General features: G+C 37.0%; 1 protein-coding gene across 5 annotated transcripts in view; it reads left to right on the top strand.

The window, feature by feature from the left end:
• The window catches only part of LOC122574648 (dipeptidase 1-like), a 150,823-nt gene that overhangs the window by 28,237 nt on the left and 97,913 nt on the right, over positions 1-24,673 (top strand). For 2 of the 5 annotated variants that reach the window (XM_043742448.1, XM_043742449.1), the window contains exons 2-3: positions 5,482-5,899; positions 16,012-16,320. In XM_043742448.1, the coding sequence (XP_043598383.1) occupies positions 5,657-5,899; positions 16,012-16,320 (552 nt within the window). In that variant the 5' untranslated portion in view covers positions 5,482-5,656. Of the gene's footprint in view, positions 1-4,900; positions 5,181-5,317; positions 5,900-16,011; positions 16,321-24,673 lie in introns of all 5 variants that reach the window. The other 3 variants (XM_043742453.1, XM_043742452.1, XM_043742450.1) reach the window with 2 other exon arrangements.

The following is a 24,673-nucleotide window of genomic DNA, read 5'->3' as shown; positions in this document are numbered from 1 at the left end:
TTTTTTTTTTTTTTTTTTTTTTTTTTTTTTTTTTTTTTTTTGAAGGTTTGATTTGCTGATTTAGAAGTTTTATTCCAACGTACAATCTTAAAAAAGAAACATATCCGCACAATGCAGAAATAATGACGAAAATAGTGAGGAAAATAGTACAGGAAGTTTAAACAACGGTAAAAGAAAACATCAACATTTTGACACGACGATGACGCAATCTTACTTGTACGCGATGTAGGTGAAAGCTGGATGACGATCCTTCGAAAGAGGGTCTCCTTGTTCCTGTACCCTTATCATCCTCTCCCGAGACAAAGAGGCACGAGTCTCCTTTCCGCTCCTCTTCTCTCGACGCCTCTATCTCTTTGAAATCGAGGATTTCCACTCTTAAGTGTACGCTTGTGCAGAACCAGGTCGTAATTCTTTGATGGAGAGACCACCCTAAGCATTGCGAGATATGTGCCTTGTATTTTCAAAGAAACAGCCGTCGATGACGAGGAAATACCTAAACTCAGAAGGGGGAAGGATTTCTTCCATCGAATCTTCTATGTCATAATCTGAGCTCCGTTTTTTTCTATTAACTATGCACAACATTCACGTGATGTCGATTGTACCAGAATATAAAATATATGTAAATATTAAAAATTAAATTAATTCTTATAGAGCCAAAATTAATATATGAAAAAATATATAGAAAAAACAGGAATAATCGAAAATAATTTTGAAATATATATACATATATATTTCATAAATATTATATATAATTTATATTATGTTTATACTATTTATATTATATATAATTTATATATATATTTATATATTTATGTATATATATATTTTTATAATTATATTAAGTTGTCCGAAATGTTTCTTTCGTTTTATAAGGAAATAATAGACGCACAATGATTTTTGTTTTATATTAAACGGATCACACCTAATTCAATAAAATAATATAAAAGAAAAATTGTTCATCTATTATCACCTTATGAAACGAAAGAAACTTTTCGAACAACCTAATATATAATATTATATATTATATTATACACAGCATAAAATGTAAAGCTACCGACAATATAACATATGATAAAAATTTTCTATTTTATAATATTAATATTTCATCTCATGCTTTTCACATATTCTTTCAATGCTATTAAAGTGAAACTTGCAAAGTCCGTATAAAGTACGCATACCAAAGCTACTCTAAATCTCGATCGGAATCCTTTTAAATCGTGAGCAAGCAATTCAAACTAATTGCATGATAAAATTCGTAGCAATAATCTTCCCAAAAGGCCAACGAATAACCAACGACAAAAATATGAAACTATAGTTCACGGAGCTCCGTCATCAGCCAGTTTATCTCCATATAAGGGAAGTATATCGAGAAAGTGCACGTCCAAGAAGTCGATTTATTGAGGAGTCATCGCATCGGCGGCATGTTTCTTCCGGGATGCAAATCCTCTCTCCCGGAAGGAAGAACGACGTAATTGGGAGATGAACGTGTTACCCCTTACTGTCCAAGATTGATGATCGCCGCCCGACGAAAAGATGAACGGTGGTACGTCGAGAAAACTGGAGAAAACCTGGAAGCGCGACGAAGGATGCCTCGCCTCGTTCCACCGAGCCGCGTTTTCACATCCAGCCAGAGAGAAAATTATCTAGCCGATCTGATGGCAGTCTCGTCGACTAGCTGGAAGAGCATTGCGCGTTTGAACGCGACGTCACCTTTATTTCGCGCCAACGACTGATAATTCCCGCGTGTAAACGGCCCCCGGGAATCCACTGGGCGAAGTATTTGCCGTTCGGCGCGGCGGCAATGCGAGAAATTGCGTGTTTCGAAGTCGTTCGATGCGGGGGAGCCGAAGGACCGCAGCGTTTCACGGTATTCCTCAGGATATTTAAATTGGGGTCGGTGCTCTTCGCCGAGTAAATAGTGCGTGTCATTTTATTGAAGAACTCTTGTTGGATAAACCGAAGTAGGAATTTCCAAATGAACGAGGCGATTACTTAGGAAATAGGCGTTTTCACTAATGTAGAAATGGAGATTAATGTTTGGCAAAAAATTTATTTCATTAAGAACTTATTCTTTTTTATATCGAAGGTTTCGAAGAATTTTGAAAATTTTAGGAGAATTCATAATGAAAAAAATGTCATTAATAATGTTGGAACAAGGGTAGGTGTCTTAGGCATTTTGATGAACGTTGATGTTGTCAATAAGTAAATAATAAATAATCGTTTATTTATAGAAATATTTGTAATAATTAGACTACTGATGTAGATACCATTTCCTTAATTACGTTCGTGAAAATGTGTATTCACATTGTAAAACTTAGTATTTACGCTAAATAAGTAACGAACAACAGATATTGTGAAAATCGAGGAATTGTGGTGTTCAAAGTAATTCAATGAGAAGGAGGCGAGAAAGTGTGGAGAAGCGAATACAGTTGCTGTAAGAATTAAATGTAACTAAATAAAGCCTCTTCATTTAGAAGCTGTACCTCGGTAAATTCAATTGAGAATTATGAAAATGAAGGAACGCTAAAGTTGGTGGTCCATTATCAAAAGCCTAGGCGAAGTGAGAAATATACCTTGCAATCTTAATTATCTCGGTATTCTATGTAATTACTTACATTTAGTTCATTAACTGCCAACATTTATTAGTTAATTTCATTCCAGAATGGGAATGAGACAAATGAGGAATTTGTTTGCAAGCTTTACCTATGCTAATTAAGGTGCAGTTCTTAAAAATACAATTCTACTTGATAAGAGAAAAGGCAGATACTAAAAATGTATAAGACCGAGGTGAAGGAGATCTCCTCTTCCGGCACTTACGTAGTTTGCCATTTCAGTTTCTGAATTCGTCTTCGATATCAGACCAGAGATAATTAAACGAAAACTTTGTTCATCGAGTGTCCACAGGATAACCTTGCTAACTTGAGACTGAAGCTGACCAATCTTATCTTATCTAGATGACTACGGTGATGAATAAAACAGCATGCTAACGTCAAGGAAATCATACCGACGAGTTCTTAGCTCGATTCTGTTTTTATTCCTTCTCTTGGCTCGTTCTTTATTTTCTTTCTTTGCGTTCCTTGCATTTCACCGGCTACACTCGACCTCTCTGATCATTGGAAGCATGGAAGAGCTTTTTCCTTCGTAGCAAGCCTTCTGATCAAGGAGCAGAGTCCACGAAGGAACAGCAAAGGGGAAATAGATGGCTGAAAGGAGGGAGCAAGTCGACCCTCTCTTAGATCGTGGAATTATGGATTTAACAGCCTCGCAGGTTGCCTCTTTGTGAGAGCTTTAGGCAGCTTTAATTAAAATTGTCAGCAATGCCCGTAGTTTCGTGGTGATATTCGAGAATGGATGCTTCTGTGTATTGTAGGAACAATTGGGTTAGTTTGGTAGTTCTGTGAGATATGGATTCCGCAATCTTTATTAATTTACCTATCTAATGATATTGGCTTAATTAATATTATTACATTGCTGCATAAAAACGTTTTCTTGAACTTCAATTTAATATCACGCATTGCCTTTAAATTTAAATATCCAATCATTCAGCCAAATCTAACTCAACCAGGAAAAATCACAAATATGTCGTGTAACTATCGTAAAAGTTAGAATTCTAAAATTGGCATTATTGTAATGCACGCGTCACTTTCACTCATAAAACCAAAAATGAAAAGCCAAAAATTAAAGTTCCATCCACTTCCTGGTCAAGATTCAGCGTCGTCATTTTTTCTTTATCTTTTTACTAGCCGACTGATGATCGAAAGGCTTGTTTTTCCACGGGATACAAAGTATCCGCTGGTCGAGGGAAAAGAAGTCAGCGATACGTAGAGAGTAAGAGGAAGTGAAACCTATGGAATACGAGCACGTACACCGGAAGTGGCGTTCCGAGGACGCCGAGTCGAAACGGCGAGCAAGAGGACGGGTTGAAACAAAGGATTTCGTCTGGCGTAACAAACTCGAGGCTGAGCTGGGAATTCGTGGTCGAATCGTGTACAGAAACGACCAGGTAGATTGTGGACACGCGCGTGTGTACACGCGTGTCTTGACGAGAGGCACGGAAAGGGAAACGAGCGGAGATTTCGCTTCCTTCCCCCAACGTTTGAAGATTGATGATTCGGCTGATGAGGATTGATCGCGTGGAATAATTTGAGGGCGAACTTCAGAACCCGTGCAATCGCGAGATTTTGACCGTTTCAGCGTAGATGATGACGCTTTTCAGAGAATTATACTATGCGTGTTTATGCAAAATCATCTTTTTATAATCTAATTAAAGAAAGAGAATTTGAAATAAGATATGTATCATCCAGTAGATATCGACAATTAATCTAAATCTGTTTCTAAAATTTCTCCTAAGAATATCAGCTTTACGTACTTACTATTGTATTATGTACCGTGCCAGTACTTTTTATAGCCACTCTACAATAGAAACAAGAATAATACCGCTATTACTAAGCTAAAAAAGGAAAAATAAGAGCAGAACACATACTCTTGAATCATATCGAGAACCCGATTTTATTTAGCACGGATACGATTCCTCGTACGCGATATTTCCCCTTAAGTATCTTTCGTTGTGGGATTTTCGTGCCAAAATGCTCATGGTAACGAGATACGCGAGCTAGTCGTGCGGTAATTAAAGATGGATTGAAAATTTAAAACACCCTGTGAAACGATATAACCGTGAAAGATAATTGCTCCGAACGTTTCAAGCACATTGCTCGAGAGGCGTTGTTCGAAATTGCACCTTCCTCCTCCTTTTTGCAACATACGTACTTACCCTGAATAGCTACGGATATCTTCCCGAGGTATTTGTGCCGAGTTCCTTGCTTTCAGGAAATTGTTCGATCGTTCGATTGAACGAATCAAGCTTTTATCTATCGATATCACTTCACCGAGACGTTTTCAGATTCACGGGAGAGAGAAAGAGAGAGAGAGAGAGAGAAGGAAGGTGGAAAAGAGAAGTCGAGAGTTTTCCAGAACATTCTGTGTAAGAAATGTGGAAGAAAATAATGGCCTCGTACGAGGAATAACCTGTGGTAAATTGGAATCGAACGATCGTACCAACCAACCCGTTAGAAACCAATACTTTCGTGTATATATATTATATAAACTATAATTGGACATCGCGAGAAGTCTTCTTCGAATCTACAGCTTTGTTCTCGGATCTGATGTATCTATCCGAATGAGTATGTGAAATAATAGAAAATCTTCGCTTGGAATCTATGAAAGTGAAGCAGGAGTTCGTCGATAGGTTACGCTAAAGTTAAAATCAGTTAAAATCGGGTGGATGGTAAATTAGTTGAATGAATTTTCTATTTCTCAGGTCAACCACCACTTCCGCAATAAGTTGAAACTAATTATTATCCTCCGACTAATTGGGCTCTCCAAGACCTTTCTCCATATGAATCCAAAAGAAAACCTCGAATAGCGTAGGTCACTAGACCAGGGTGAGACAGTTCTGCCCTGTCTCACCCTGTATCTATTCAGGTCGACGTTAGGCCTGGGCTAAATCAATTTGACGGGGCGGGAACACGTGTGGTGGCGAGAAAAGTGACGATGGACCCGCACGAAGAGCGGCTCGCGACACAGACGTGGTACGTGGCGTCGATTGTGGACGCGATCGCGACGATGCAGTGATTGAGTAGTGACCGACGGGAGGACGATGCATCACTCCGGAGGTACCGGTTACGGGACCGGGCCCCAGGAGCGAGTGCACCAGGCGCCGCGAACTACCGCCCAACCTGACAAGTGTCCCTACGAGACCTACCAGGCGCAGATACCGGACTGCTGTGCAGCTGCAGCTGCGGTCCAGGATCCATATCCACGGCCGCCCAGCGGATATGACGGCAGGTGCTACGATGAGTGCCATCGCAGGACTCCATATCAGGAGGACACCTATCCCCAGGTACGTGATCGAAATTTTATATTTCTAACATTTTTTAGAGCTTTCCTCAAATCGTAGATCCATTGGGAAGCTAAGCTACGATAAATTATGCTATGCCGTACTATGCTAGGTTTCAAAATATTTGCTTCAACACGTACACCGCTGCACACAAATATCTGAATACTTTGATCGATTTCTATCAATAGTGTGTGAATATTATTAAACGTATAAATTAATGGTAAATTAGTGGTCAAAATTAACAGTTAACATGGTATCTTTTTGTGGAATCAATAGATTTGTATATTCTAAAAAATCTCGATCGAGATCCACTCTCCTTTTCTCGAATCCTATCCCAGTTCCACCTCCATGGCAATATCGCATAACTTTCTAACAATTTCAATTGCTCTTCACGTCTTTCGCTCTCTACTTTCCTAACGTGTTTCAAAGTGGAAAACAATTCGAAGAATTTTTTCATTAAATAAATCTCTCTCTTGCCATAGAAAATTACAAAATGTCGGCATGAAGATTCGATGAAATTATCGGCACTGTCGTACCTTTCTCCTCTCCTCCATTGTAGCTACGTGAATATCATGTCTCGATCCTGCAGCGCGTTAATTAAATTTAATTTGGCTTGAGGCGTGTGCAGGTTTCTTTAATTGGCCCGTTAGAATTGAACGAATTCGCAGCAGCGCAACGAATCCAGCTCCTCTCGATCCCAATATTCATGATTATTGTTCGTTGAAAATTAAATTTCACGGCAGCAAACCGGGGAAAAGAGTGGGTTAATTAGTGCTGAGAAGGGAAACTTTAAGTCGTTGATGATTCAGCAGGTAACTTTGTTCGATAGTCTGACGCCAGCAATATGAGCCATTTCGAGCTTAACTAATTCTAAGACCTCATGTTACGAGGAGTTCGTGCAACATTAAAGAATTACATCCGACCTCATGCAGCCGACTAGTGTCCCTGGAACGCTTTTAATTGGTATATTAATTCGAGCACCTGAAGTTAATTTTGGACGATTATTGTACCAGAGTGTTTGCAATCGTTGGAAATGTTATGTCCGGAACCTAAATTTAAACGGTTATATTAATATTAGATGACGCGGAAATATTAGCCACATAAATTCTATCTTAATTCCATGCCCGGTTCTTCTCAAAACATCGTAAAGTGACAGTACAGCGATTTTCATAATCAATTAACGAAACCTATTCTTCAATTCCTGTTATCGTTGAATCAATTTACGTGTAATTCGCGAGTAGTTCGGCTTGGAGAGGCTATTGATCCCGAAAATAACTGGAAATTGCATCTCTACGCAACGCATTTCGTACATTTCCATTTTTTGTTCGCGCTCTAAGCGCGGTGTGCCATCTCTCTTTCAATGAATTCTCGTTCCCTTTTGAAATTCCTAGGCATGCGCGCAACCGTGTTTCTTTGATCCCTGCTTCAGCGAGCATTACTACTCGTCTACTTCGTTGCACCTAAAATTAACGATATGCGCATATTTCTTTGAGCTGGTAAATATTAACGTGGCTGCGTTTCATGGAAACGCGTCGTTACCTTAAACTATTCTCGCTGTTACATGTTTCCCGGCTGTTCCCGTCCTCGCGCAGCTTGCATTTCAGCCAAGTGATTGTTAATGAACAAAAAGGTTTTGTCCTGAAATTATGACTCCCAAGAACGAATTATACAAGGTTATCTTTCCTGTTGTTCGTGGAAGATAAATATGCATGTCAACTTTTCTCTATCTAACATGGAAATTTTTTCTGAATATTTAAGCTATTATACTTTACATTATCTATTGCTTCTTTGTATCTAAGCATCTTTCAGTATCGTTTATTTTAGATATTGAAAACTTGAATTCATAGGCATATGTTCTTTGTCTATAACACATTAGGTTATACATAGTTGAAGTGTGTATTGAAATTAGGAAAGAAAAGGCCACTTGTGACGTTATTCGTAGTTGAGTAGTCTCGAGAGGTCAATTGATTTTGGACATAGAATAACATGGGCTATGTATATTCCTCAAATATTTTTACTTGTTTTAACCAATACACGATATATCGGGAATATCAGGCTATTGAATGTTTTATTTATAGCAGTTAGAGTACAATATATAAAATATTTTATCTGTTATACGTTTGAAGTAAAATTAATAATCAAAATTAGTAATCGCCATCTTTTTCTATAAAATCAATAAATAAGAAATTTTAATTATTTCATTGATATGTCTATTATATATACATAGTTTCCAATATTAACTGTCACTATTTTTGAATAGTAATATTTATATAATGCGTTTGCGTGTCAATATTTCTTAAAATTGGACTAGATCATTATCAAAACTTTCGTTTGAAACGGCAAAAATAAACATTTCATTGATATATGTAAAATATATATTGAAAAAATAGGTAAATATATATATAGAATGTATCTCTTGTATTAAAAGAAACGAAATCGAAGACCAAGAGTGCTTACTGTGAAACAAACGCGATAATATCTCATTTTATTGGAAACAGATACTCATCTGCGGCTGTTTTGTATCTATTCTAAAATATTCAAATGAAAGGAATCACAATCTTCCCTACTCTTTCACTTCACGACTCAGTTGTTAGCTGAAGTGCTATCGCTACATCCAATATCAGAATATTTGTTACTGTCAACAATATTCGTCGCGAACAGTCATAACGCTATTTGAATAACGATTCGAAAAAAGAGATTTCAAAAGGGAGTGAAAAAAAAATCGCTATTTTCCATAGCCTTCCATTTCACGACCCGATTGTTAAGTGAAGTGTATCACTACGTTCAACAGTAGAGAGATTTGTTACTGACAATAGCGATCGTTACGAACTTTACTGACATGTTTCAATTCGTGTTTCAACTTTGAGAATTCGATTGACAGCGTAGATGTTTAAATTACCTTCGAGTTACTTCGATTCCTTCCATTTTATGACTTCTTCTTATAGGACATTTCGTAGAACTTTGTATTTCTTTTCTTACAAAGTGTTAGGTGAAATCAACTTAGTTGAAATTAAATGCAAGAACATTTCTTCGCAAGAAGTTGTTCAGATGAACTTTAGGGAATTTGATTCGGCTTTATAAGTACATATTGAACTTGGTCCTGCCACTAATTATGACTATCTTCTTTCTCAATCCGATTATTTATTAACTGCTAAAACGCTATAGAACACGTATCATTAACGACGACCATCATCGCGAACTGTAATAACATTTCATAGATCGCCATCTACAACAATACGAAGCGTCGAGGAGCAACGTGTGTTCATCAGGTGGAAAGTGGAGCTTTCGTGCAGAAATCGCGAGGTTTGCCACGGTTCGGCTGAACCTCGAATTCAGCGTCGAATCTTCCGGCGGCCATTATGGCTTTTCGGTTACCGAAAATTGATTCGACGGGCCGGCATGCATGCTTCAAGTTCGAACTTTTGCCGTACGTATATTTGGCCGGTATCGATTTGGCCCAGTTTCCCTGTTCCGCGTTTCCTCGCCATATTTTAGGAATTCAGGCAACGCGCGCTTGAGCCGAGAGGAAAGCGGTCCCGGGAAATGTTACCGTTCGAAATAAATCAACGTTTATTCTTCGGCAATAAGCCTGGGAATGCAGCCACCTGTCCCAAACTCGTCCTCTATTGCTATTCGATGCAATTTCGATGCGTAATACGCGTGTGGAACACACCACGTACACATCACCTTCCCCTATTTCTGTCTTTCTTCGTCTCTCTTTCCTTTCTTTGTCTTTTCATTTTAACCTTTACATTATCTTTCAAAACATCCAAATATTTCGAGTATTAAGCGGCAATTACTTACCAGTATCTGATAGTATTTTATAAATTACACATTTCAGAGATCCCACGATTAATCCTCAATTAATCTTTGAAATAATATTGCGATATTTCCTAAAGCTGATTTCACAAGCCGGCCATGCAGTTCGAATTAAAAGCTTGGAAATACATTACCATCTCTCGTGAAACAATGGACGTAACGATTCTCGATAGTTGTAACGTTACGAGATTCAACCATAGAGAGAGAATATCGATGGCGAAAGAGTCGCGAGAGATCGATAATGTTTCTCTCAAGTGTTTTATTGTCAGCTGGTGTTGAAGCAGACGGTCATCGAACCGATTCCCCTTTTTTCTTCGTCGTCGTCTCTTCGCTGTTACTCTTAAAAGCTATTTTCCAAAGAGAAAACGGGCTACCTTCATCTTGGCAAATGAGAAATCGATGCGTCATTATGACGTTTAAGGGAAACGGACACGCAAAATGGAAATTATCACTTCGCACACGTGCAGAGATTAGATTTTGCTTCTGCACGTTTGATGTATATCTTATTGTAGTATGATAATTGTATCGATATCTGTATCAATAACTAGTTTCCCCCCACTACTTTCTCTCTTTTAGTTTCAATTTTTCATCTTCAAAATGATCGCAAAACCTTCGATCATCTGACGCAAGTAATGGAACATAATAATAGAATACTGAATCGATTCAGTACGCATCAGATAACCATTGAACACGAGAGCAATTAATTACATTTAGCCGGTAATTATCGAAATTGCTGATTATATGTCTATCTCCTATCATAGTCTCTAACATAATTGCGATATTAATTTCAAAAATTTCCTCTTATTAAGTCACGAATGTATCGCAATTCACGTGAAAAATTTTATTCGGAATTATGTCTTATTTATTAGAAATTATTAGAAATTACGTCTCATAAAATCGCAAATCTCAGCATTATTTCTCGATATCTTTCAATAATACGTATGCGATTTTTACACTTAAATACTTTTAATACGTATCGGTAAAACTATCAAGTTTCAAGCGTAAAAATACATAAGGAACGAATAGTGTAAAATAGGATAGAAGCTTTTGTCAAGAATACGTTCATCGACATCCATGGTAGACTTCCAAGAAACAAAGCCTAGCTAAAAGTTCCCTGTGGAGAATGCTGTTTCGTCGTTTACGGATTGAGACCATTTACAAATTGAAATCGATATCCACGGCCTCTCGGATGCTTTTCAACGTGAAGAATTATAGGGTAACAGATTATTCATACGGAATGAGGACTGATTAAAATTCGAACGATATAGGTCAACAGAATGTGCACGGTACTATCATCCGTAAGACATTTCCTAGAGGAACCTTTTTCTCGGGATCGTTGCTGAATCGCTTTCAATCAACTTGTGAAATCGATGTATGCTGATATAATATTATAATATTGCTTGCGCCTTCACAAAAAATTTTTGAAAGGGGGGAAATCTTCCTTGAGATTTGAAATTGCAATCTTCATGTTCTAAAAAATATTTATGAACAATACATATGGAAAAGAAAAGAAATATCGAAAAGCATAGCACAACCACGAGTACTACATACTAAGGCATATGAAAAGGAGGATGTTAAAAAGTGGCCATTTTTGGACCTCATTGCGAATGAAAAATTCTAGCAGGTCATTGAAGAGCATCTTTCTAGGAACAAAATTGTTATTAGCATATATCCGAAAAAAGATAGAAAAGTTGAAAAAAATGAATGCAAAGATGAAAAAATAGCAGAGGTCCAACTTACCCATTCGTTATACTTTGTCTTCATCTTTTTCGGATGAACCAATAAATCAATTACGACTTGTTACTAAAAACCGGTATATTTTTGAGGTCATTAATGGATGTATAAAAAAATCAATTCGAGTATTTCGACAAAATCTAAAATAATACATCGTCTACGTTATCTCAGGATTATAAAACAGCTTGTACCATAACACATTGTGAATGCCACATTTAAACCAGTATCTACATCTCCTCTTGATCGCCGTATTCTATATCATTCGAACGAAGTTAATCATTTATCTGAATTGATACGCGGAGAAAACTTAAATATAAGGCGAGCACAATTTCACCGCATAGAAGTTGCTCGATTGGAATTTCTTGCAACGCTAAGTCATAAAGATGTTTACGTACATGTGGCACACATCAAATGGGACAGCCACCTGGATATTGTGCAGACCGTATTGACGAAAATAGATACCTTGAATTCCAGATTGAAATAGCGTTCGATACCCTTGACTATCAAAAGTACCAAATTGAAATATGAACGAATAATAGCATTTTGATTAAGATAAAATTGCATTCTAAGCACTTAAATAATGTAAAATATCTTATTTGCGTATTAAGTGACAAAAGTAAAACGAGGACTGTGTTGTTGGTTGCCGTTCTTACGTAGCAACGATGTTATGCTATTTCGGATTTGGACGATTACAAATACCAATTGGCATAGCAGCGGAACTTCTAAAAAATCATTTCGTAGATGGATTAGTAACTGAAGAAGATGAATATTAAGTGTAACGCACGAATAAGTCCGACCGCTGGTAGTTTTTTTCATCTTTGCACTCATTGTTTCCAACTTTCCCATCCTTTTCTCGGATAGACGCTACTGAAATATTTTGTTCCTAAATAGATACTCTTCAATGTACTGCAACAAATTTTTGTTCGCAAGGAGATCCAAAAATGGACACTTTTTAACATCCTCCTTTGATCAACGCTGATTGCGTTATCATAACGGACGCTGTCTTCTACAATTTATTTTCTTTTTGAATAGATTTTCCGTTCTTACTCGCCTGCTATACCTTTACGAAACAAAGCCCAGTGACAATCCTTCTATATTCGTCACCAGAAGGTATTCAGTATCATTCGCACAACTTTTCGCTTAATCATCCCGTTCGTACAAATACCTTCTCTGGCCTGACCTCCGTTGTCTCCACGTTTAACCTATCAACTAGGTCGTCTTTTAGCGAGAAATTCCTTCTGGCACGGAATTAAGAACTAATGAAGACGAATTAACCTCGGTTAGGTCGCTTTTAGTCCTGGTAAATATAAATATATTGTGGAATTATAGAATGATAAAGTGGTGGGGAACATTGGCAGATGTAAATTCGTTCATCTTCAGCGAAATTTTTAGACTTTTTACAAGATATTCAGGGATAGACTAAAAATAATGCATCGGAAGACAGACTATGAGGGGAAATAGATCCAGGAATAGCATTGATGTCATCAGACTCTGAAGAAATTAACGATCCTAGTGAAACGTGGTAGAGATCATATTAAAGATTAGTTTTTTAATCATTTTAAGGAATTTTATTTTCCTAAGAAGAAGCTACCTAAATGAAAGTAGAGTAAGCAAATAAATGCTATGGCAGAATTGAAATGTATAGAGTAGCTAAGTTGTTACAGTCGTTGATTATCTTACGGCAAGTGTAAATATTTATCAATGTGCTCTGTATTAGAGCCATTATCGTTAATTATTCCGGAAACCACTGTCTACGCAAACAGTCTAGTATAAATCAAATACTTCTAAACTCCCTATGTCCCCAGCTCTAAAACTTTATCGAAATCTTAGCATAAATCAGCCCTTGGGTAACCCAACCAACGAACGTTAAGACCTTCATCATTAAATATTCTGCAAACCATTAAATCTCTATATAGGTTGTTGCTAAACCACACGTTCAATTTATATTTCTTGTCTGCAGCACGAAATCAGAAAAATATTCTAAGATTATTGTACGTTTAATTTAGATAGATGAATGAAATATTTTTAATACATTCGAGATTAATTCTCAAATTAAATGTTTTCTAAGGAACAACGACACTATTAACCCTTTGACAGTGTAATAAAATAACGGAGAATGCAAAAAAATCAGATTTAGAAAACAATTAACTCTTTATCTGTCAGGTTTCTTGTGTATACAGTACATATTATATGTATTTAGGGACTCCTCCATGTTTTCCTGTATTTTCTTTCCGTCAATCTTGCTGAAATTTTGTAATCAGCGGGAATACAGGTAAAGTAATGATCTTTTCTTTCTCTCCATTATTTCCTTTCTTCTATTCCTATTTGATATTTAGAATCGGCAAGAGTAAAGATAAATGATAAATCCAATGATTTTTTCTTTCCATCTTTTCCTGTACTTCCTTTTCTTTGTTTCCTTCCTTTTCGATTAAACTTAAACCTTGAAAGCAGAAAAAACAAAGGTAAATAATAGTTCCAAGAGCGTTCGTTTCCCTTCTCTTCCTAGTTATTTTCTGTATTCCTCTCCATTCTTTCCTTTCCTTTATATTTCTTTTCATTGTATTCTTTCCTTTATATTTCTTTTCATCCCTCCTTTCTATTTTCTTATATTTTTTCCTTACCCCTTTCATACTTCCCTTCCCTTATCTCCTTTTCCATCCCCTTTTCCTTTTGCTTCTTATCCATTGCTCATCTTTCTATCCATATATCCGTCCTTTCTTCCATCCATGTATGTATAAGATAGAATCGTAACAGAAATAAATAGAAAGCAAGATGAGACAACTTTTGATAAAAATTTCCTGCAAAAATTTAAGAATCTACATAAGAAAAACATAACTCGTAAGTAAGTCGCACGCAAAAGCCCTTTAGCATTGAAATTCTCAGGTATTGGCAACAATTTTTTGTCACAAACGAAATTATGTATTAGGAAAACATAACTGACGAAGAGCTGACACGCAGAAATTTTTTAGAACTGAAATTTTCAGATCATGGTGGGAATTTTTAACTACACATGAAATTTTGCATCAGGGGAATATAATTAAGTGACACGTTAAACTTCTCGGAACTGAAATTTTTATGTTCCGAGAAATTTTTTAACCAAAATCGTAGTTTTAAATCAGAACATAATTTGGGAAGATGTAGCAGGGAAAATTGCAATTTTGTGTCAGGAAGTTGCTGTAATATATAATATACTTAAATCTAGCGCAGTATAGATACAAAGTATCTTTAAACGGCAAATGAAACAACAATCAATGTGACTTAAATAATTTACTGAAGTTTCGCCTGGTTGCAAAGATGATACGATTTCTGTAATAGAAAATATGAAAACAGAGTATAGAAATAGTATCAATATTATACTCTACGAATTTAATTGCACATATATAAAAGTTATATAAAGCATACTACGTAATAAAGAATAAATTTGTAATGTTAATTTATCAATGATAATAGTTATCTGTTATATAAAATTATTAATAAATTAGTTTTATTACAACAAGCAGTGCCTTTAAATTTGTATTCAAATAAAATAGAAGGTTAATTAATAACAATATTTAACTTTGACATTTTTAAAGTAATAGTGAATATAAATTAATAATATACATTTGTAATAATAAAAATTAGATTTACCATTACTTCCATTGACAAAATGAAATAAAACCATTTATGATTAATGGAACAAAAATTAAAAATTAATACGAAAAGATTTCTTAAAGTGTAAAGACAACAAGGACCTTTTAAACAACATTTAAATGATTCACTCGCCTCAGAATACCTAAAAAGCATCTGAGAACTATCTCCCGAGTCATCCATCTCCACCGAAGACTTGAAGGGAATTAACAGCGTGCGAAATTTCACGACTTTTCTCGATTATATCCACCATTATTTTTTAAATTTCTCATAGCAATTATTCGACGCCAGACATAATACTGAAAATTAGTAAATTCTTCTTTCTAAACAAGCAAAGGAATTGATAAAAAATTCTTTCACGTGAAATATCTACTACTAAAATTCACGAAATGAGAGGAATATATAATCGGATATTTGTTTGTACGATTTATTCATTGCCATTTAATTCGAGAAGAAAGATTTTTTTGTTGCGCCACTTTGGGGCAAAATATATTTTCCAATTGAAAAAAAATGTCATTTCGTTCTTCTAATTTATCCCCACATTGTATCGCCAAAAATTCCGCGTGATTTTTAATATCCATTGACTTTATTTTATTCACATTGAAATTTAACGTTAAAATCTCGTGTCTTTATTATCCTCACGAATTTCATACGGTTTACGTTCAATATGCAATTATGAATATATATACATATATAATCTATGTCATTAATTTCGTTCCTAAAAATATAGATTACTACGAACATCCATAGTTCTAAATAATGAAAATTTAATTAGTGCGAAACGTATTGAACAGTCGAACTCTCCACTCGAATATCCCATCCTCCGTTTCCTTCGAAACTTCTATCGAAATCCCACCACGCATTACCTCGCCTCACCTTCTTCAATAATGCAGCAGGTGAACGCAGCTTATCGCAAAACCTTCTCCGTGTCGCAGGATGTACCTCCGAGCTTCCATCGACCCCAGTCCAGACTGGGATACGAGGAACGTCCCCAATCTCGCGTGGGATATACCTCGGATTCCAGGTGCGCTAGCGGACTCGGGTACGATGACACGGGAGGTGGCTACCTGGACCAGAGCGATCCAAGGATGTATTGCACCAGCGGTTACTGCATGGGTGACACCATGATGGCCGCGAGCAGAGGCGTCTGCGGCGAGGAGGTTGAACTAGACATGCGGAGGCACATCCAGGCATGTGCCTGCACCTGCAACCACATGGGCTACGGGAACTACATGGACTATCAGGTAAATTATCCTTTTAATCGATTCGTATTTATTCGCGATTATATGCGACTTTGTTCGAGCGAATGGGATCGTTTTTGCTAACGTTACCGTATTGCGACAGCGATGATTGCTGCTTTGGGATATCGTTTGGAAAATCAAAATTGGGATAAATGTAAAGACCGTGACTATTGTAACGTACAAAAAATATTTGCACTGTAAAGAATTTGATCAATACTTAGTTCGATATAAAAAGTCGACATTTATCCTAGACACTCGCATAACGTTACTCTTATTAGCACAGTAATTTGAACGTCATGTCACAGGCATCGACGTATGTATTCAAACATTTCACCCTCGTGTGTGCACCACATTCATCAGAAGGATTATTCCTAGCGGAGCGGGTGGGTTCACGGTGCTAAATGAAATTTAGCGTTCGCGCCTTTGTTTTGGGGCCGGATTATCGGTCGTCAGAAATTAAATTATTTCTGTGGTCGCATTCGTGCAAAAGTAGCGTGTTAAACGCGAGAAAGTTAAAACGAATGAAATATATTGCTGGAAGTACGACCCCTCTTCGAGGCTTTTCGACGTTAATACCATTCGCCTGGATATATCAAACTCGATTTCAAAATTCTGCCAGCTGGCAATTACAAGGATTGACCAGCCGAGTAATAAATTCGAACGATGAAGCAGAGCGTACAGGGGAAACGCTTGGTTACAAACTACAATAATTTCGTTTCGATGATGTTTAATGATATTTAATGTCTGTTTAATGTTTGTGGTGAAGTCAAAGACTGTAGGGTTTACTATGTCCAGTTGCGAAAAGATGATATTGTACATTGTATTAAAAAAGAAAATTGTAGAAGTATAAACAACGCACGGACAAAGCTATTTTTTCTAACAAACGAGCTAATGCACGTAGCGCTTAACGAGTTTCAAATTCAAATGCTAAAATCACTTCTTCCTCCCGGCAACCTACTTCCTACTAAAATACGACCTACGCCTACATTTCGATCAGGATTTCGAGCAAGTACGACGAAAGTTCAGCAGCGACGCCCCATTTATGCCTCGGAACAGCCACTTTTTGATTGCTTTCCCATCTGTCGAAAGTAAACGTTTTAACGTTAATGGCACCGGCCGATCTGGTTCTCTTGCATGAGAAAAGCTGGACGCCGCGTGTTCGTCGGGGCCTGCTTCGACAAACGACGATAGTGTCCAACTTTCAACTTTCAACGTGTCCGAACTTCATCGAACGAATGGCTTTTAAGTCCTTGACTCTGAAACTGGATCCTGAAGAAACTCTGCCGTACGCTTCACCGGAAGACTGAGTTTCAATCCTGTCGTACACTTCATCAGAAAGACACGCGAACCTCGACGTCGCGCCATCGTGTCTGAACGCTTCAGAGAAAGTAACGATGATTCTAAGTATTTATTATAATTTGTCTCTTTATGTTGAAATCATAATCGAAACTAATATCAAATCCCATATATCACCTACAAACTCATCAGAATGAGTAACATTAGTTCCGAACTGACTAACATCCAGGAAATCAAAATTTCCTGTACTTTATAAGCGACACATCGGGCCAGATCCTGAGTCAACAAAGAGTTCGACGATCGGAGATCGCGAGATCGTAGAAAACCGTGAAATATTGCTTGCTTTCGCGTTGACGCACCTCGCGAGGCATCGATCTAACAGAGATTACGGACATATATCATTTCATGAGAACGTTCCGTCGTTGCGACACGGCGTTCGTCGCGACGCAAAGAAACAAATAACAAGCACGAACGATAGCGACTCGTCGAACTATTACATTTCGTGCTCCAATTCTCCACCAAGCTTTGTCCCACTCTGTCTCTTTTCGCCCTATCTGAGCCCTGCTCGTTAACGCCGCTATCGCGAGTAATTCATTGCCAGTCTGAAAAATTCTCAAAGAATTTCTCGTCTGCCGCGGCTATACGCTTCCTGGCTTCTGGCAGCGTCTTCTTGTCTTTTATATCGGACCCTGAAATTCTTCTGTGAAGTCGAGGAACACCGTGGCCGCGATAGAATGGAACGAGAGAAAGACGAAAGAGGGGAAAAGACAGGCGAAAAGAGAGAGCAAAGGATAAAGGAAGGATGGTGAGGCGGCACTCAGTTTCCGGCGAAAGAAAGGACCCGACGGCGTTATACTTTAAGTCTTTACGATTACGTACTTGCGATAACGTACGAGCCTTCTATGGAACCTCTACAAAAGGCTACTTCTCTTATAGAGGGCTATGGTGGGCGTTTGTTGTCACCGCGCTTTTTCTATCCCGCACACTACTCCGGCTGTGTGCTTTGGGGAAAATTTGAAGGTTCCCTGATGCCACGGGAACGCGTCCAACTGCGATGAGAAAGATCGATTGTTCTTTTGTCGATCCGAGGAAAATGTACGTCAAGGTTTGGCCAACCTTTGTCCAGGACGGATAGTGGGAAAGGATCAGGGGAATAATGTTTGTTTTCACCGCTTCCACTTTTCTAGGGCTCTTTTACATGACTGGCGATTAAGGGACTTTAGAATTCTTGACAATTCGAAGATAGATGATAGGCTAATAATCGTGAATTTGTTATGAATGAGAGACGAAATAAGGCAAATCGCATTTTGCCTAGATAATATATAAACGTCTAATTGTGTTCGATATGAAACGAATAATTTTTTGTTTGTTTCAAAATAAACGACGTTTCAGAAAATTCTTCTTGAGATTAGCTACCGTACGATTGTGTATTATGCATAGTGCACATACTGTAAAAATGATTGAAATTATAATAAGCGAAGATTTCGAGAGCGTGAATTTATTATATCGTAGTTTATAATCATTTACGTTATAACGTTATTCTCTACCGCAATACGTTTTCATAGTTTGGAAAAATATAATGGGCTTTTTGAAACAATAAACGTAGGATATTATTCGATAAAAAATAGCAATGTATTGAGTTACACCATTATGATTCTTGTCCCTCCAAATAACAAACTACGTGCTCGACCGAAACATCATCCATGGCGATGTTTTAATTGAATCCAACGCATTCGTCGCAGTAAACATTGGCCAATTATTGCAAATTAAATAAAAGAATGCCGAATATTCTTCTTAACAAACTTGACTTCCATTTTCATTAAGCAAAAAAATTCTTTGATATTCTCTGCAAGTTAATTAATTCCCCGTCCAAAGTGAACCATTTAAATTTCCTCTTTCCCCCCTCTCCCCCTCTCCCTAACACTCGTACTAATTTGAAACGCTTTAAAGTTACTTCCTGGCCGCACAAAAAGCGGAAGCGACGAGGCAAAATAGGTGGACCATCTTGTTCCGGCGTGTTGCGAGCTTCGCAACATTGTTTCTTTACGATTATGCACGGTCCCTCCGAGCGAACTTTTCCTTTAGCTGGGGTCCGTGTTAGAACGCATCTTTTACACATGACTGGGGCGGTAAAGCTCAAGCATCTCCAGGAACCGTAGCAACCAACACCAAAAAAAAATTTCAAGACTTGTAGTACACCTCTCCAAACGATCTATTATATATATATTCTACACTTCCAGCTTTTCTTTTTGTGCGTTTAATATACACGCAAGCGTCTTACAACTTCTGTGTTTGTTGATTTTATAGCAGTGATTGTGAGAAACGTTCTCGTTTTGTTAAAAAAAATTCAGTTTCGATATTTTTGACTCTGCGGTGACAAAATGAATCGCGCTGTAAGATATCGTATACTATAGCTGACGAAAGTAAGTAGAGTCTGAATAACTCTAAATGACTAGGCATTTATCAATTACTAGTAACTTCTTTAATTCAAGCTCGCTTGAGATTAGTCGGCTAAGACCTGGACGTTAATCAAATTTCTTTAACTATTCCAATCAATTGATTCCACCTATGGAAATCGAATTGCGACTGCAAAACAAAAACCATTGGTAAACATAACACTATTCGCTCACCGGTGGCGTAAATTGAACATCATCGAGAGAAAGTTCCGCAGGCAATCGTTCAGGAAAATCAAAGAGTAGAAACGGATAAAAAAAAAGAAAGAACGGGGGAAAAATATAAAATACTAAAAGTAGAAACTATAAAAGGGGGAAAAAGCGCGCGAGAAAACTGTCGCAAAGAAGTGGCCGGGGGGAAATGTTCTCTCGTGAAAACGGATTCTTTTGGGCAAACCGCGCGGTCCTCTGGCTCGAACCTCGCTATCGTGCCCTCGTTTGACCGGGTAAGCCGCGCGGTTACAGTAAAAACACACACTCACACGTCCATCCACGCACATATACACAAATTACACGTACAAAGCGGAACAGAGAAAGATACGAACAGAGGAAAGAAAAATTCATTTTGAAATGGCGCTGCCCACGGAGATGCTACACGTCGAACTCTAGTGTCCTGGTTCGTGGTAGCACTGTGAATTCTGGCTGGCTGCCAGCCAGTTGCAAAAGGACCGGAAGAGATCCAGCAGCCAGCACGAGGGATTGGCTGCGGGGGTGGAGCGAGCGCGCGCAAAAAAAAATGACACGCGCGTATCTATCATCGTAATACCTGTCAGGAGCGGCCGTGTGTGCGTGTATCCGGCTGCATATACACTGTCACATACTTGCGCACAGCTGGACCCGCGTGTGTTTGCACGGCCGGTCGCGTGCGAGCAAAACTTTTCGAAAACTATTCCGGGCCAGGTAGAGAATCCATTTTCGGACGTTGCTGCGGACAGAAAAAGAGGGTGAGCAAGGGTGGCACGCGAGAGAGATACCGGATGAAGGCAGACCAATGGAAAGAGACAAAGATGCAGGGTGCAGGAAGAGCAGAGAAAGGGAGAGGATGAAAGAGAGGAACGAAGCGTGCATGCAGGAAGGCAGAAAGTGAATCGTGCGACAAGAGAGAAGGAGAGATGCACAGGGTGCACGGTACCAGCCCGGGGGTTGAAGGGGCAACGTTACTACTGCACTGCAGCAAGTAAACTTCGGCAATATACATATGTATATTGGTCTGTGTGTGCATTGGCGGCCGTGCAAGCGGGACGCACATGGGCATAGTCAGGTCCTTCGATGGAACTCGTATAGCTCCTTCTTTTTTTATCGTTGTTCTTCCCTGATTCTGATTTACATACCGTTCGGGCTGCAGGTACCATTTTACCTATGTGTCTGTTTCTTTTGTGCAGTTTTTTGTTTCGGTTTTTCGACCATGGCATACGTTTACGTTGATTTTTGTCGTCTCTAACAAGCCGGTGCAGGTGTGACGAAAGGTTCGGAAGGGGTTGTATAATCGCTTTGTTTTCACGATCGATCGCTCTGGTTAGTTTGAATATTTTTTCATTTGTCTCGATCGTGCTGGGGAAATAGCGTTTTGCGAATGAAACGGTTCGCCGTTAATAGGAATTGTTTTTTAAGGGTTGGTGTGCGAGATCGTGGTGAAAAGGTTGAAAATATATCTAGGTGTATAGCTGGCCATTATCGGGCAGTTATATTCACTGGCAATGGAAAAAAGCAGCTTTGAGAGTTCTAATTAGCGTTTGAATTTTATTTAGTGGAAGTTTATTCAACACCGAAATATGTATATCGCGTAAACGAAAAATTTATTATTATTTCTTGTATATTTTTACGATGCAGTCATTTCGCATACGTTCACTGAATGTAATAACCACGATGTTAATTAAATGTTCAAAATTAAACAATAGTTTTACGTTTGAATGATAATGGGTATAATATCTAAACTTAGCTTCTTTTAATTTCTATGCTTGTAATATAATAATCTATAGATCCCAGAAGATCTAAAACAGATTAACCCGCAGCTGGTATCGTTGGGACACAGGTGACCACAACAGTTTGAGTTAAATACAAATTAGGTTATTTAATTTTAATTTGTAGACACATAGCGTACATATTTTATATATTACGCAATACAATTAAATAACATAATGCAGACTTATACAATATAATGAAATATACAATAATAAAATATATGAATAATGTAATAAAATGCTTAATAAATTAATCGTATGATCATTTTCTGGAAAAAGTATATTCACCCAATACAGTTGTTATTTAAATCAATTTAATTATTGAACAAGTAGCATTCTAAAAATAATTATTCTAATGAAATAGTATTATACTAAATTTACTAAATTCTGGATTACCCCATATTGCTTTCCTTTACGTAGATAAAAATATAAAAATCACCATCAAAAGCAAGTAAACTATTACTGGTATAGCCAATTAATTTGTTCCTATTGTGTTTCGAGTAATTTACTTCTATATTACTTGTCACACTTCATAACAGATAACTTCTATATTAATTATAATGTCATGAATTTCTCAAGCAATATCCTTAATATTTTCTGGCATTTCCAAACGATATCTATCGGGATTATCTGGTAGAAAGCGAAAGTTATTCGAGCTAGGATGAACCGCGTTATACCACCATAGCTAGGCACTTGATTGGATTCGAAATATTTGACAGAATAATGGTTTTCCATGTTCTGGAGTGTTTGGGAACTACGTAAAAGGGATTCTACGGATTATATCCGGGAATTTCGTGCTGTCAGAGGATTTCGGGCAAACCATGATCTCTCGAGCTCCTCAAGATCTCGACTTCGTATAATTATGTCGAGAGAGCGAGACACGCTACGATGGATCGCGTTATTCTCGTCAAAAAGTCACCGTGCATGACTATGAATAGGGGTTAGTTTCAAGTACTACCTTGGAAGCTAACAACCTTCTGTTCATGTTTCATCGTAAACGACCTGAGAAGTGCCATCTCGAAAAATCATATTCGTCATTTGCAATTTACGAATGTACCTTTAGAAGCTATTGTATTAAACGGTTTTTACGTTTATTTTATCGTAACCTTTTAAAGCTACATATCTTGAAATGTAGGTTTTCAAGTAGATTTTAATTATCTTTAGTTTCCAGTTATCGTAATCCTTATCTTCAGATTTTTCCTTTTCTCGTATCTAAAGCTGAAAATTTTAAATCTTACATCGAACTGATTAATAATCTCAGTGAAGATAACGTATTGCTCGAAACAATTAAAACTTACGTACCTAGATGACTCTGTGTATTTTGTACGGTGATATTTGTACAGTATCCAATTTGTATAGGTCAGAAAGCGGACGTAATGAAATCCACGTGAAATTCGTAATTATTTTATGCAGCGTATAAATGTAGCTTTCTGATTAATTGTTAGCTCGTCGTAAAAGTAAAAATGTAATATTGGATTAGATAAAAAATAGAATAGAAAGTTATTTCATCATCAGATATTCTAATTTTAAATAGTCACACTAATACAAATATTTTCTTTTTACTTATTGAATTGGTATATTTGTAAAAATACGAGGTTCGCCATTTAAAAAATTTTATATCATCTTTCTTAACAAAATAAATAGTGGTTTGTTTTGTGTTGAACTTCGTGTTGAATTTCATTTATACAATATTTCAATGGTTTCGACATTGATCAATTAACAAACTTTGAAAGGACATCTTCCTGGGTTCTGAACATTCATCATTTATGTTATTAAACTTTACGAGAATGACATTTATGCTTGCAATATCGCTGTATTAATATTACATATCAAATTGTGTAATATGAAGCAAATTAGAATTATACCCAGTGACTCATAAATACACGTCATACTCCAGTAGTTGAAGCCCCACGCAAAATAAATAAAAAACATTGTACAAGTATAATATGTCCTACATACCTTACTTTTAATTATAGACTTTGTGTATAATACAGAATTAAGTATGAGATCAAGTAGAAAGCATTGATTATGAAATGTCGACCATTACAAATTTGTATTATAAAATCCATCCATAATGTTACATGAATAGTTCTGTGAACTTATTAATTATTACAATAATGAAAATACTGCTTTAACACAAATATCCGTCAAACTAGAAATTATACTGCATCGACTAAATTCCAGTATCCATTAACATTTGTAAAACAATAGCAGGGAAATTAAATTTCGCCTAACATTTTAGCTAAAATTTTATCCCCTATCATCGACACAGACCATTATATTGAGTGCATGATAATGTTACCCGAAGGAAATTATTGGCCGTTATTAATAAAATCAAGCAAAATTTATATTAATGTTAACATTATAAGCATATTTAGTTTATTATGATCATTACTGCAAATATGTATCTCTTGGTACGAAATTACTATTTTGATATTATGTGTTACATCACATTAATTACACCATTTCGTTATTTGATCTTACTATAATTTTGCAATTACGCGCAATAAAAAAGAATAGTTTAAATAAATGTTATTCACTTTGATAAAAGGTATCCGAATAATATAAAGTTAATACCATCTCCTACTTAAAGAAAATTAGATGCCTCCTTCTTCACTCTACAACTCATCATAAGAAAACTGATTG

This window comes from Bombus pyrosoma, linkage group LG14, assembly GCF_014825855.1.
Source record: "Bombus pyrosoma isolate SC7728 linkage group LG14, ASM1482585v1, whole genome shotgun sequence".
Classification (NCBI taxonomy): Eukaryota; Metazoa; Arthropoda; class Insecta; order Hymenoptera; family Apidae; genus Bombus; species Bombus pyrosoma.
Note: the sequence above shows the minus strand (reverse complement) of the source record. Positions and strands in the feature narration are given on the sequence as shown.